At 44.6% G+C, this 15,726-nt stretch overlaps 1 protein-coding gene across 3 annotated transcripts; it reads right to left on the bottom strand.

Moving 5' to 3' along the window:
• Positions 1-3,174: 3,174 nt before the first annotated feature.
• Positions 3,175-10,564, bottom strand: LOC105048886 (uncharacterized). 3 transcript variants are annotated; one of them, XM_073261221.1, is made up of 8 exons: positions 10,459-10,564; positions 10,047-10,379; positions 9,061-9,661; positions 5,502-5,616; positions 5,100-5,249; positions 4,940-5,002; positions 3,378-3,601; positions 3,175-3,272 (listed from the first exon to the last, which is right to left on the bottom strand). In XM_073261221.1, exons 2-7 carry the CDS (start codon positions 10,231-10,233, stop codon positions 3,389-3,391), a joined length of 1,329 nt encoding a protein of 442 aa, XP_073117322.1. In that variant the 5' UTR covers positions 10,234-10,379; positions 10,459-10,564; the 3' UTR covers positions 3,175-3,272; positions 3,378-3,388. The 3 variants fall into 3 exon arrangements, with proteins under 3 accessions (XP_073117322.1, XP_010926668.2, XP_010926669.2); XM_010928366.4 differs by having other exon boundaries at positions 3,175-3,601; XM_010928367.4 differs by having other exon boundaries at positions 3,175-3,601; positions 10,486-10,504.
• Between the last annotated feature and the right edge of the window lie 5,162 nt (positions 10,565-15,726).

Below are 15,726 nucleotides of genomic sequence, written 5' to 3'. Positions count from 1 at the left end.
GATACTGCCCGATCGAAGACCGGAGTACCAAGCCCTGGCAGCCTTGCGAAGTGTGGCGGGGAAACCGATGCAAAAAAAAAGCGTCGGTTGCCCCTTGAATTGTCATGAGAGCTTTATAGCTCTCGAGGTGGTCGACTGGGTCGGTGGAGCCGTCGTAGGGCTCCACGTGCGGCATCTTGAACCGACTGGGAATCGGCTCGTCGAGGACCAGTCGGGTGAGAGGTTGGGCGGTCTGGAAGTCGACGTCATTCGAAGACTTCTGGCCGTCCCATCTGCAATTGGGCGAGTCGGCGGTCGATCTCCTCGAACCGTCGCTCGTAGTCGTCCGCTCGTCGATGCTGGAGACCCCAGGAGTGGAGCCTCCGGAAGACTCTGAAGGAGAGGCGACGGTGTGCGCGGCCGCTTTTCCTTCCTCGCCCGTTCCAACGGGGAAGGAGAGGGCCGCTGGGACGTCGGTCGTCGCCGCGAGGTCGACCCTCCTCCTCCCCGTGGGAGCGCTGTTGGGAGTGCTCGCCTGGGGGCGGCAGGGGTCGGCGCGACCGTCGGCGGCTGCTCCTGGAAGGCATAGGTCGGGCCGCCGGTTGTTGCTGGAGGCTTTTGACTGCGTCGGTCAGCACGGTAATCTGCCGCACGATGGCCGCAATCTGGGCCTCCGTGGTTACTGCGGGGTGCGGAGAGCTAGGCTCCGCCGCCGGTGGGGCGGGGAGGCTTCTTCCCGGCGGGAAGAACGCCTTGCCGATCCAGTGATTCTCGATCGTTGAGCTCTTGTCTTTGTCATGCTGTCCCCTTCCTGGCGCGCCAATCTGTTGCGGCCAATCGCCTCGTCGCCCGATCGCCGGGAAGCGTGCACCTGCAAAAGAAGTCCGCACTGACCGGAGGCGGCTCCGGTGGGGACCCTCCGACGGTCAAGTCGGCATCGGGGGCTTCGAGCCCGAAAGTCCCATACCGGAAGTTTACAAAAGAGGCTACTGCTTAAGTATTGCCAGCCTCCCTCTCCCACGTGAGGCGCCTTTTGCGGGGCAAAACCGTGAGGGGCGGGGTGTTAACCGGGTCAAAGGCCTGGGCCCCGTTCCAGAGCGGACAATACCTCACGATTGGTGAGGGCGATGGTTGGTACGACTTGGGTAGTAGTGCTCTAACAGTGGCGCCGTCTGTGGGAACCCGTCCCCCGTCCGCGCAGTAGCCTCCTTTGCAGGGGGGCTTCTGTTGTGGGCGGGCATCGGGGGCTTCGAGCCCGAAAGTCCCATACCGGAAGTTTACAAAAGAGGCTACTGCTTAAGTATTGCCAGCCTCCCTCTCCCACGTGAGGCGCCTTTTGCGGGGCAAAACCGTGAGGGGCGGGGTGTTAACCGGGTCAAAGGCCTGGGCCCCGTTCCAGAGCGGACAATACCTCACGATTGGTGAGGGGCGATGGGTTGGTACGACTTGGGTAGTAGTGCTCTAACATCATCTAATCCCAGGCCTTCCTAATGTAAGTTGCATGGTTATCTGAAGACACCTTTTAATATGTCGAAGTGTAAAGAGGGCAAGTGGTGTTTTTGTACCCCTCCATCTCCATAGAAGAGCCTCGCGGATCATTAGCTTGGCATGAGCCTTGCAGGTCATCTGTGTTTGGCATGGATAACATCCCATGACACAAACACAATTCCAGAAACAGCCATCTCTATGTCTCCATATAAACTCAGATCCTTGGACAACTGTTTCGTTGGTTGTCAACTGCTCAGGCGTCAACCATCTCAACACAAGACAGATGGAGACTTGGAGAGTCATTCCTTTTTGCAACCAACAAAAGGACCAGTTTTAACATTCTGGAGCTGAGAGACGTAATTGAGACGAGGTGGCCCTGTTTGGGAGGTGAACAGAGATTAGCGATAACCAAAAAAAAAAGGAGAATCATTAGGATTCGGGAGATGAAACGGGAATTGGAGCTGCTATGGGCAGAGAGTCCTGGCTCTTTCCCCCGCTTCCTCCTAGGGTGATTTTTTCCATACTTTGATGGTAAGCGGCATACGAGTTCTTCTTTCTTATCAGAGACTCAGTCGCTAAAAAGGTGGCAACTGCGGGTCCTTCCCCAAATTACTCTCTGAATCGAAAATTCTATGGTCACGCCCAACAAAGATAACCACACCGGGACGCCCCACTCCCAACCCCTTTTTGTTTTACCAAAAAAAAAAAAAAAAAAAATGGCAACTGCCGACATAGTTTGTCGGCATTGTTCATCGATAAAATCATTGTAGTAGTTCGCACTCTCGAATACGAGTACCGTGAGCCTCTGTAATGGGGATCAAATCTAGGTTAAGACCGTGCTTGTTGAAGTTACATGCATAGCTTGCAAATAAGAGCGAGTAGGCAAAGACACAGATTCAGAAGTTTCAGATCAATGGGCCTCCCTTAGGATCAATGCAGAATAGAAACAAAGCTTTTCTCATAGAAAAGGGGGAGAGACCTTCCTGAACAACTCCAGGCTTTTGGAAGTGCACCACCCAATAGCTGAACCCAGACCTAGCAAAAAGGGCTACCACCAATAAAGCCAGACCCAGTAAAGACACGGGCTAGTTTTTGGCGTTTGTTCAGATGCAATGCGAGCAATATGCTTTCTGACACAAAAGACACGTAACAACTTTCGCGTGTTTTGGCACGTACAAAACATAGCACGCAACTAGATTATTAATCAGTTTATATAAAAGCTTTTTCAGTGCTGCAAAAATATAATTGTGGACGGTTGGTTACGTCTGAGGGGTTAAAAATGGATGAAACCAAGCCTGATGATCCGATATGTCATGAGACGGGGAGGTGAACGAGGATCCATGAGTAGAGAATATCTGGTTTCAAACAAAGTGTTCCAGCAAAACACAATCTCAATCTTTCCAGTAACACCAGTTTATTATCAAAATCCAATTGAGAATTATAAACCAAAACGCGATACAGCAAATCAACAGCACAGGTTGTCACCGCCCAGCCCGGTTTCTAGAAAATGCTAAGAAATTGAGAATTCAAACTAAAACAGGATACAAAAAAAAACCAACAACACAATTTGTGTTCCTAGAAAATGCTTTGTAGCTCCAAATGGCTTCAGGCACACAACATCAATCTGAAAAAGAATACCAGGGCCAACAAATCCAAATTCAATTCAGAGTGCATCCAACGATAATTCGCATGCCACAAACACCAATATAACAACGATATTTGCTAGGTTGAATGTCAAAAATAAAAAATAATATCGCCATATATGAAGGTGTTCCCCGAGATAGAGACGATAATGTCAGCATTACCTGAAGCCCATGACACCTCTATAAGATTGATATAAAGTATATTGAGTAGATCCATAACCCAAAAAAGAGTAGGAAAAGGAAGATGAAATAAAACAAAAATCTAACCACTAACAAAATCACGCCTTAGCAACAGCCCCCAAAATTGGAAACTGGCCAGGATCTTCAATGGAAGGTGCAGGAGTGACACGTCCACGACCTCCAAAACCACCTCTAAATCCACCACGTTCTCCACGACCACGGCCTCTACCACCACCACGTCCACGAGCAGATGGAGACCCCGCATACCTCTCGCCCTCCACAGGCTTCAGGAACTCATTTATGCTCACTGACTGCAAGTATGAACAAAAAGGGTCATATCACATTACTGGTCACACCTTGCTGTCATCACCTAAACGTCGATTAGCATTATCGACACCAGGCAACTCTTTGCAGACAGAAAAATTCTTGAACCCACAATTCCATTTAATAATACAAGCTTATATGAAAATTGCGGAGCAGGTAATCTTATCAACTATCATCACTGGAACCAATACAACACAAAAAAATGCTAGGATAATCTACACACACACTTTACATAAGAAGGTAGCAGACCATATCACAATGTACATAACAGCCTACTGTGTTCCACCCTAATTTCCATTTTGTTAATCTTCATTTCAACACTAATGTCACTTTATCCAAACATCTAATGCTAGGAAGGCTCTTCAAAGGTCACTTTCAAAGCACTAGAGACCACCAGTAAACACTCCATGATAGCAAGAGAATGGTGAATAAATTGAAAAATACTATCACAATCCTTGATTCATTTTAAATATATTCTTTCTTTTTTTTTTCCTGCTATCTTTATAGCTCAATTTCCTCTCTACTTCCTAAGGATGGTCAAAACTTCCATTGAGAGAAGGATCGATGAAAAATATCAATCATTAAACAACTAAACCAAATAAATCAGCCAAGGAAGAATTTAACTATCTCAGACAGCATCCTAGATTAATCAAATATGGTGTTAGCTGTGACATAAGAATAGCTAGCTTCTCTCTCTCTCTCTCTCTCTCTCTCTCTATATATATATATATATATATATATACATATATAGTTCCACTTAAAATCAATAATCTGTCTTATATAACATAGTATTGACATTTGATAGCATTTCTTGGCAGCGAACCAATGAGTGTGTACTTTTATCTGGAAACAAGAGGAAAGAACCCCATTAAACGGATTTTGAAGGATTCAAGAATGAAACATGGCCTGCTGGCTGCTGGCATTGTGGTAATGGTCACATCCTCCTGGGTATAGATGATAGATATCCTAAACATGAAAAACCACTATACTTGCCAATGAACTCAACCAAGCGTATGATGATCAATTTACTTCTTTGCGATATCTTGCATTACATTTCACAACCTTAAACCATAGAAATGTTTGGTCATTTCATCAACAGATCAATGTTATCTTAAATGTGGATTAGCATGAGAATTGTTAAGTGATGCACCACTTCCATGCATCAGAAAGCAGGTGAGCACAAATCAAGCCATAAATAGCATGCAAATTCTCCAATAGTTGTATTTGGTAACAAATAAATAAAAAAAAATGATTGACATGAAAAGAAATCATGATACAAACAGATCATACAAAAGCCAGTCATTATGTTCATATTTAGATAGTACCTTGCGAACTTTCTCTTCCTTTTCAACACTATCCTTCTTCTTGAGCTTGTCCTTTTCGACTTTCTGGGACAACAAAATAGTCACAAGTCAGCAAATGTAAGGATTCTAAAAAACACATTTAAAAGCAGCATTAACTATGACCGAGAGCCTAACAACTAACCAGCTTGAGGTCATCATCTTTCTTTTTCTCAACCAGCTGCATTCCCTCAAATTCCTTGTCCACAACAACCTTTCTCTCCACAGTCCTCAAAGCTTCTAAAGCTTTCCGCTTCTCTTGAAGCAACTTTTCATATTCATCAAGGGTCATTGACTGAAAGAAAAGAAAAGAACACATAAGGTACTTATTTGGGGGAACAACACAAAAGCCAGTAGTAATTTGAGTCCAAAACCAAGTATGAACAATATGACAGTAATCTGTTGATTGAGTAAACAGGCCCACAGGCAGCCCATGAAGAGCTCAATTAGTTGGAATCACAGAATAAATACGACTTAATATGAAGGCGACAACTTAAGTCATGTTCAAAATGTAACTAAACCAGCCTACTCCAGAAGGAATTATTACGTTATCCTCTTCTTCAGGCGTCTTCTTCTCAGAAACATCTTCAGAAACCACTTGCTCAGGATTTGCTTGTTCAGGCTCTACACCCTTCGATACATCATTCATTGTAGGCATGTCCCTGATACAAATAATTTTAGTCAGATATATCGCTAATCAAATATAAATGCATCAGAAAGCCAAAACCTCATATAGAGGCTAGAGTACACACAAAATAGGAACAAGATTGGAATTCAAGCACACTTGAAAACAAAGAACCAAACTCCATATAAGCAACATGAAACATGATAGAAACTAAAAGATGAAAAGAATAGCACAAGTGCTCAGATAACCCATCTGTTGTCTGAAAAATACATGATCTCATTCAGTCCCCAAAAGGCCTTCCATAAACAGAACATTACATGAGCACCACGTGTAAATCTGCCTTGATACTAAGGCTAAGCTACTAATCCTCTCAGAAAACCAAACGGCAAGTTTTCTTTCTTCAACGATGACATTATGTTAACAACAAAGCAGCTCATGGAACTCAATCACATTTTAACTTTCACTGAATATAACAAGATGATAGGTCTAAGGAGCATTGAACATCCAAACAGATAATAATGACAAATGCCATTCCTCATGGTGCCCGATAAAATTTTATGCCTCATGATAGTCTACCACTAAGTTAAACCACATATCTGAATTATCAAGAATACAATTATTTTCTGACCAACAAGAATTGAATATAACAAATCATATCCCAAAAAAACTCTCAAAATCGCCTTGACAGAGAGAGGGGGAGAGAGAATCCTACCTCTAAAAATATCATCTGATTATACAATGTATTTATTTATCGCTGATCAAATAAAACACCATAGTCAAGTCATCAAGGCACAATATTGCATTCTTTTTTCAACAAATTGGTTTTATCATAAATTAATTCCCTCCCTCTGTTTCACTAGCATATAATAATGTCATCCAAGAAAATAAATCAGCCACCCTTTCTAATATACACTTCTATAGACATTTGGGATAAGTTCAAAAGATTGAAACCATTGTCATATACTCTACCTAAAATTCATTAATGAATAACATTCATGCATGGTAACAACATCTCAACCTCCTTTTGTCTAAGAATTTAGAAACTTGGAGCCTTTCATAAATACCTAACATGCACTGCCGAACAAAAGTTCATCAGTACGCATCATATGTTGTGTTAGAGTACAATAAATATGACTCAAAGAGAAGTTCGGCTCTTCTTAATCAAAACAAATTTTTTTTGAAACTTTATAGTAAATTTAGTCATTGTTCAATCAATCTACTGTACCAGCCTCCCCTCCACCTTGAATCAGCCCCACCAATCATAAAGAATCCAGTTGGGCCCTACATCACATAATGGAAACCTTTTACATGCCAAAGTTGTGAGAAGCGAAGAAAATAACAACAGGACTCATACAAAAATGGAGGACCTGTTGGACATCAATCTCAGATCGTCGTCTTTGAACAACCACATGCCATGTTATTTCTCCTTGTCCAATCACGTGCTCCATACGAATGAATTCACCCTTCTTTTTTCAATTCAAATTGATACATTTTACCAACGCAAACTATTCCACACCTAACCAAAGGTCCTCAATAATGTCACACTATATTGAACCAATCAAAATGCCCATATTATGAAGCAATGGGAGTGAATTTTTTATAGCCGAACCTTTAAATTATCCAAATTTATTGCATGTTAAACCAATCAAAATGCACATATTATGAAAAAAATATGGAAGTGAACTTTTTATAACTGAGACTTAGTATCCAAATCAACAAATATCCAGATATTTGATATGTAAAACCCACTCCATGTATCATTCGCATAAACAAAGTAATCAAATGGATTAACATTATAACAGAGATCTATCTAACCCTTGTGAGTACCACTTTCAGCGCTGTAAAGTCCTTAAAGGAAGTTCCTTGCAAGTTTCCTCTACAAAGCACCATTACCATTATCAAATAAAGCAAATTGGAGAAAAGATTCTGCATGTTGTACTAACCTATATGGAACTGCCCATTTATCTTGAATGCAGGTACTGCACACATGCATGCAAGCATATTATACATATATCTGCATACCCATATAGGCATATACACATTTACATATAAGAAAATGGAACTGCACAAACAGCATCCATACACACAATCTCAACCTGGCTCTAAAATCATTCAGATTGAACTCGTTTATTGAGTTTGAACCTTATCCAGACCATAAACATATATTTCTTATCAAACAGTGATAAGTAACGAGATCATATTTATTGCACAAACCTCTCTCGTTTTTAACCCTTTGCATTTATAAAAATCTGGTAGACTTTAGATTCTACACCATAAGTGTCTCAAAGAAGATACTAAAAAAATAAAGTTAAAAAAAAAAAAAGGCACACGTCCGGCACCCAACATTACTTGATATAATATCCTGGTTAAGGGTATTATTAGGGCTGAGCACAGGTCAGGTTCAGTCGGGTTGAGAGAAATTTCATCCGACTGAACCCAATCGGGGTGAAGAAAATTCAACCCACTGCCAACCGTTTATCATGTATAAATCATTTGAAACCGAAGCAAACGATTTGTAGTGGATTCGGATGGGTTGCGTTGGTTTGGACTTCAATATTAACTCAATGTTGATTTTAAAGTCCAATATTGTCCTACTTAAGCTTATTTACCTTTTTTTTTTTGTCAATTTAATACAAAAAAGGTCTAAATCTTATAAGTTTCAAATTTTGTACTTATTCTTGAACTTGTACAAAATAAAACAGAAAAAGAAAAGATTTACTCATCTGAAAATAACTACATCTGAAAGCTTTCACTTTAAAATTGTCTCAAATTGATGTGCTTCCATTAACAAGTCAACGTTAATATTCACATGAATCCAAATGAGTGATGGGATATTTTTTAGAATGAAGTATTAAAGTCTAAACGACACTGTCCCAAAATGAAAGTGAGTTTGTGAAATACTACATCGGTTGCATTCGGTTTCATATAGATTAAAAGTGTAGAAACCAAATCCGACTATAAATAACCCGATTCTTTACAAACCCCAACCCGATTTATGTCTTTTAACCGATCGAAACCGATGTTTATTAGGTTGGATTGGGTGGGTTTCTTCGGGTTTCAGTTATTTGCTCAGCCCTAGGTATTATAATCATCTCAATAGGTGATGAAGGTTGTGGTGCAGTGTTCATATCAAGAACCATGACTTCTATAACATGATCATCAACCATACATATCTTTGAACAAAAACTAGTCTAAACTTGTCTGATGCTAGAGTGTACTATAATTAACCAGTCCACACGATTAAAAGTTAGCCCGACATACTAGATCAAGTGTACACTTTGCTCCAAAGGAAATAATAAAGCCGAAAAACAGAAAGCTAAATTAAATCATTCATTCAGAATGAGTGCCCCGCCGATGATCTAAGGCAATATCCAAAAGATTAAACCAAGTACTCAGTTATAAAAAAAATAAATAGACTTTCAAGACTAATGTCTGCAATAAAAACCAATACAAGTAAGAAATCTTTCAGACAGCTGCATACCATCCAGTTGCACCATCACCACTAGGGGCATCATTGACAGCTTGCTCCGTTCCATCAGCAGGAGATTCCTTATTTTCAGATACGTACCGAGTTCCATCACGTCCACCATATCTGCGGCCCTCACCACCCCTAAACCCACGACCAGCATAGCCCCTTCCCCCACGGCGCTCACCACCTCTAAATGCACGGCCATCACCACTATACCCCTTCCCCTCCCAATCTAAATTCCTTCCCTCTTCACCAAACTTCTCATTCTCATATCTGGGTGGGCGAGTCTCACCAAGACCATAACTTCTGCCCCGGCCCTCACCCATCTCCTCCAGCCCATCTCCATGGCCTTGGTTCTCGTTCCCTTCATTATTCGGAGTCTCGTTACCAAATCCCCGGTCTTCATAGAATCCCCTGCCCCTTCCACGCCCCCTTCCTCTACCAGCCCCACGTCCCCGACCACGTCCATTCGAATCACCATCAAAACCCCTAGAGTTACCGTTCGCAAACTGCCCATCTGCTTCATCCCCAGCACCACCACCACGAGATCTAAACCCACCTCTTCCGATACCTCTGCCTCGGCCACCTCTCCCTCTACCCCTCTCCGTCCTCACTGTAATGAAATGAAACCATTAAAGAATCAGCAAAAAGAACGAAAGAACGTCACTTCCACGTGACAAAGGGAAAAATCTTACCGCTCAATCAATAAAAAGAACAAACGAAAAGATAACTATATCAACAATGAAAACCCTTACCACATTCTCAACAAGAAAAAGGAACAAAAGAAGGGATCTTTAGCATCAAGAATGAAAAACCCTAATCCCGCAGCCAATAAAAGGAACAAAAGAAGGGAGCTGTGGCATCAAGAATAAAAAACCCTTATCCCACCATCAATAAAAAGAAAAGAAGAAGAAATCTTTGACACAAAAGAGGAAACATCCTCACCCCGCAATCAATAAAACGAACACAAGAAGATATCTTTAATGTAAAACCCTTACCATATTCAGAAGGAGGGAGAGGCTTCGAAGGGAAGCCATCGGCACCGGCCTTCGGCTTCTGCTGCTCCACCGCTGGCGGCGCTGCGGTCGTCGAGATCTTGGCCTCAACCTTGGCGATGAGCGCCGTAAAGTCGCTGCCGTCGTCGTCCTCACCCAGGAGGGCGAAGGGGTTGTCCTGCCGAGCCATTGAAGCCTACGTCTCTAGGAAATCGACCTCCTAGGTTTTCTTCCTATTCTTCCCTACTTCAAGCCCTAACCCTGGCGACAAGACCTCCCTCCATCGCCCTCGCCGCCGCCTTCGTTTGTTCAGAAAAGCGCTTCTTTTCGTCGCCGCTGGAAGAAGAATTAGGGTTAGAAGAGAGGGTTACGTGTGTGTATATAGATATATTGGAAAAGAAGCATGGGATGTGACCTAATAAATCAATGCCCTGGTTTGTACCGTGCGAGCGCGTGCGCTTTTGCTTCCATTCTGACGATGCCTCCGGGCTGATGCTCTCTCGCTGGTGCGCCGCTTTTTTATTGTGCGGAGGATCCACCGGTTCAGCGTTCCAACCGGACGAACCGGTCTGAACGCGTTGAATACTGTTCGGTAGTGGTTCATGCAATGAGGCTCACGGAAAATAATGGATGGATGGCTCTAATTGCATAGGAGTAAATATCTATAAAATCTTCTATATAATAATAATAAAATATTATATAGATATTAGGGGTAGTGTTGGGTATAAAATAATTTCAGTCGAAGTTCGTAAGAGGCCGATCCTTTCAAGACTCTTCCGGCTTCCGATCTTGTGCGGCATCTTTCTGAACTCTCCCGACTGTCCGAGCTTCTATAATATCATCCGGACTCCCCAGCAATCGACCTTCCACAGTATCCTCCAGATTCCTCCAACGGATGAACTTCTATCGTGCCATCCAGACTTCTCTAATAATGAGCTCCTCCATTCATCTACCAGACTGCTCCAAATGCTCTCTGGGCTTTACTATCAGCCGATTTTCTACAATAATCAACTACTTTTTGAATCTCTTCCAGACTTCTTCCAGCCACGATCGACTTTACTCCGAACTTCTTCCGGACTTCGTCAATGACCGAGCTTCTCCAGTAGCAGGACTTCTACAGTAACCAGACTCCATTCAAGTTTCTATGATGGTCGACCGCCTTCCGAATTTCATCCGAGCTCCTACAAGAGCCGGACTCCGTCTGAACTTCTTCAGCAGACAGTTTTCAGACGAACTTCTATAACAGACGGACTCTATCAGCTGGATCTCTACTCTGAACTTCTATTGCAAGCGGACTTCATCCGAGCTTCCACGGCAATCGGTCTTCGTCCGAGCTTCTACAGTAAGCGGCCTCCTTCCGGACTCCTACAAGAATCGGACTCCGTCCGAACTTCTACATCAGATAAATTTCAGACGGACTTCTCTAGCAATCGGACTCCTGTCGGACTTCTCCAATAGAAAGTTTCCACCCGAGCTTCTATAGCAGATGACTTCGGTCTACGGCATCAACGCCTAAGGCACCCAACAACAGGCCGTCAGCAACCTCGAAAATATCCGAGCTTCTCTCAGATTGCTGAGACAGAGAGCTATTCCTCTCCACCAGATGTCCCAATCGAGTTTCAACCGTTCGGCCCGAACTCTCTGACAAGTCGCGACAACGGACATCACTCCACTCTCTGTAACAAACTCCACATGGCCCCACCACTCTCTGGCAAGTCGCAACAACGGACACCACTCCACTCTCTATAACAAACTCCACGTGGCCCCGAACGGCCCATTGACACCACTACTCTCCATAACAAACTCCGCGTGGCCCGAACGGCCCACTATCAGGCAGTTACAGACGTCGCTGTCAATCAGTTATGCTCTTCCGTCTATAAAAGAGACCTCCATATACGTTTTTCTCTAAGCTCTAAACTCTATCTCAAAACTCTGCTAAAATCTCATTTGAGTGCTCCATTTCTGTTGAAGTAGAGTACTGACTTGAGCGTCGGAGGATCTTGCCGGAGCACCCCCAACTTCGGTTTAGACTTCCCTTACAAGTCCCAGCGGCAGCCACGATCCTCTCGACTCCAACTTCTCCGACGTCGGCGAAATTTTGCACCAACAGAATTGGCGCTAGAGAAAGGGTGGTGCCTGTGTCTTCGTAGGACCCTTGTTCTTAAAGGAGTACTCAACGGGACTGTCTCTGGTCATCTTCTTCAACATCTTCTTCTTCTCCTGCCAGATCCCCACCTGATGCCCCCCCGAAGGGCATCCACCAGGCGATCTATGGCCTCCATGGCCAGATCTCAGCGAAATCCGCAAGCTCTGACCTCATCTCCAGTTTTTCAGACTCCTCCTTCAGCAACGGCAGTCGGCATTGAGCAGTTCGACCTGCTGGTTCAGCAGGTCAGGGGTCTCACCGAAGTAGTGCAGGCCATGCAGCAGCAGCAGCAGCCGCAGGCATCTGTGCGGCTGGAAAGAGCATCGTCGGAGTTTCAAAATTCGACGATCGGGCGGCCCACTTGGGCTAGTCGCCCTGTCTTCCCCAGAAAGGAGAAGCAGAGGGCGGAGAGCCCTCTGTCTGATCACGATTCCACCCCCGGAGGGTCCCTACCTCTATTCTGCCAGAAGACCCTCAAGACTCGCGGTCGAGAAGATCTCCTAGATCAAAGGTTCCAGGAGATGAACCGACAGATCGAAGAGCTTCGCCATGCTCCCCCTACTTACGGTGAGGATATCTGTACGGACCCTCCTTTCTCTCAAATGATTATGCAGGAACCGATCCTGTCGAATTTCAAGCTCCTCCAATTTGAGAGCTACGACGAGATCTCGGATCCGGTTGACCACTTGGAGGCCTTTCGGACAATGATGCTGCTCCATGGTGCACCAGACGCCATCTTGTGCCGAGCCTTCCCATCTACCTTGAAGGGAGTAGCAAGAAATTGATACTCGACACTGAAGCCGGATACTATCTTCTCTTTTGATCAAATGAGCCACCAGTTCGCTGCTCATTTCGTCAGCAGCCGGCGTCCCCAGAGAGGTTCGGAGTCCCTCATCAACATCAAGCAAAAGGAGGAAGAATCCATCCGAACTTACGTCAACCATTTTAACGCCGCCGCATTGGAGGTCCAGAACTTGGATCAATCAGTTGCAATAGCCACCCTGAAGAGCGGTCTTCAAAAGAACGATCTTCTGTTTTTCCTAAAAAAGAAGTATCCTAGGGACTTCACTGATTTGCTGGCTCAGGCCAAAGGATATGGTCGAGCAGAGCAAGCCTTCAAGCTGAAGGATGAGGTGGCCGCGAAGGAGTAGCAGGCGGGTGACTCCAGCAAGCCCGCAGTTGAAAAAGGGCCGAGTGAAGCTCGGCCACGTTCTCGAACTCCCCCCAGACACAAGCGTGTCCGAACTCCTCCCCGAGCTCGTAGGCAGAGGAGCCTGGACCACAGAGTTCGACGGAGCTCTCCCCCAAAAAGATTCCATAGCTATGCCCCTCTCAATCCTCCAAAAGTCTAAGTGCTGATGGAGGTCAGGGAGCAGCTACCAAGGCCGAAAAGGATGCGCATACACCCTGAGAAGTGCAACCCTAATAAGTTCTGCCTCTATCATCGTGACCACGGCCATGACACGGAGGAGTGTATTCAGCTCCGAGATGAGATCGAGGAGCTCATCAGACGAGGTCGGCTCGACAGATTCATCCGATGTCGGTCTGAAAGTAGGGAGGATCGGCCGAGGGCCCTACCACATCCAGAGCCACCAAGGAGGGAAGAACAGCTTGAAGATCGGCCTCCAATCGGGATCATCAACACCATCTCTGGAGAACCCCGGTGGGGAGCAGCCAGTGGATCGACCGGACCGCCCAAGCGGTAGAGGACTGAAGAATCTATAACCTTTACTGAAGAAGATGCCAAGGAGATTCAATTCTCCCATAATGATGCGGTTGTAGTTTCTTTAAATATTGCTAATTATGATGTACGCCGCATTCTTGTTGATAGTGGAAGCTCTGTCGATATTTTATTTTATGATACATTCTCAAAAGTATCCATTCCGGATGGTCGATTAGGGCCGATAAGCTCCCTGTTGGTAGGGTTCACTGACGATGCTGTGCCGGTGGAAGGAGTAATAATTTTAACCGTAGTTGCAGGTTGGTATCCGAAACAATCTAGAGCGCAAGTGGATTTCCTGGTGGTAAGGTCCCGTCTGTCTACAACGTAATACTCGACCGACCCGACCTCAACGCCCTTCGAGTTATGGTATCGACCTACCATTTGAAGTTGAAATTTCCTACTAGCCAAGGGGTCGGAGAGGTCAGAGGAGATCAAGTCCAAGCAAAACACTACTATAGCATAGCCCTACAAAGAAATAGTCAGTCTGATCCTTGTCCGGTTGATGGATTAGACACCTGCGATGACCTTGCTGAAGAACGGGGTGAGCCGATCGAAGATCTTGTCTCAATTCCTTTGAACGATAGGAATGAGGAGCATGTGGTGAAGATCGGCTCCAACCTGGGAGAAGAAGTATGAACACAGCTCATCAATTTTCTATAAAAGAATGCGGATGTTTTCGCTTGGGTTCCGACGGACATGTCGGGGATTAATGCGGAAGTCATGGAACATTGTCTAGCTGTTGATCCCAAACATCAGGCAATGAAGAAAAAAAAATCCGAGATCATGCACCAGAAAGGCAGAAAGCAATAGCTGAGGAAGTTGATAAACGCCTGAAAGTCAGATTCATCAGAGAAGTCAACTACCTAAATTGGATCTCCAATGTGGTTCTCGTCAAGAAGGCGAACGGCAAGTGGAGGATGTGTATAGACTTCAAAAAGCTAAACAAAGCCTGCCCGAAGGACAGTTACCCTCTGTCCAAAATTGATCAATTAGTGGATGCAACTCGAGCCACGAGCTTCTCACTTTCATGGATGCATTTTTCGGCTACAATCAAATCAGGATGGCACCAGAGGATGAAGAAAAAACTACTTTTATTACTAACCGTGGTCTTTATTGTTACAGGATCATACTTTTTGGCCTAAAAAAATGTAGGGGCGACCTATCAATGGCTGGTGAACAAGATCTTCAAAGAGCAGATCGGCCGCAACATGAAGGTCTACGTGGACAACATACTTGTAAAAAGCAAATCCATAATGAACCACGTCGTCGACCTTGAGGGGACCTTCAGCGCCCTCCGAAAATATAAGATGAAGCTAAACCCGGTCAAGTGCACTTTTGGAGTAACCTCAGAAAAATTCTTGGGCTTCATAGTATCGGAGCGCGGGATTGAAGTAAATCTGAAAAAGATTCGTGCCATCCAGGAAATGACCGCCCCGAAATCAATAAAGGAAGTTCAGCACCTTACTGGGAGAGTAGTAGCTCTGAATCGCTTCGTCTCAAGGTCGGCCGAACGGTGCCTGCCTTTCTTTCAGACTCTCAAGCAGCCGAAGAACTTCTATTGGACCACTGAATGTCAGCAAGCGTTCGAAGAATTGAAGAACTACCTCAGCTCATCTCCGCTATTGACAAAGCTCGAACCGGGAGAGGAGTTGTTCCTGTACCTAGCGGTTTCTCTTGTGGCTCTCACAGCAGTTCTGGTTAAGGAAGAAGCAAAAATTCAATGATCGATCTACTACATAAGTCGAGTATTGAGAGACGCCGAAATCAGATATACTAAGTTAGAGAAACTAACTTACGTCTTATTGATTGCAGCT

This window comes from Elaeis guineensis, chromosome 7, assembly GCF_000442705.2.
Source record: "Elaeis guineensis isolate ETL-2024a chromosome 7, EG11, whole genome shotgun sequence".
NCBI lineage: Eukaryota > Viridiplantae > Streptophyta > Magnoliopsida > Arecales > Arecaceae > Elaeis > Elaeis guineensis.
This window is presented reverse-complemented; position numbering and strand designations above follow the sequence as displayed.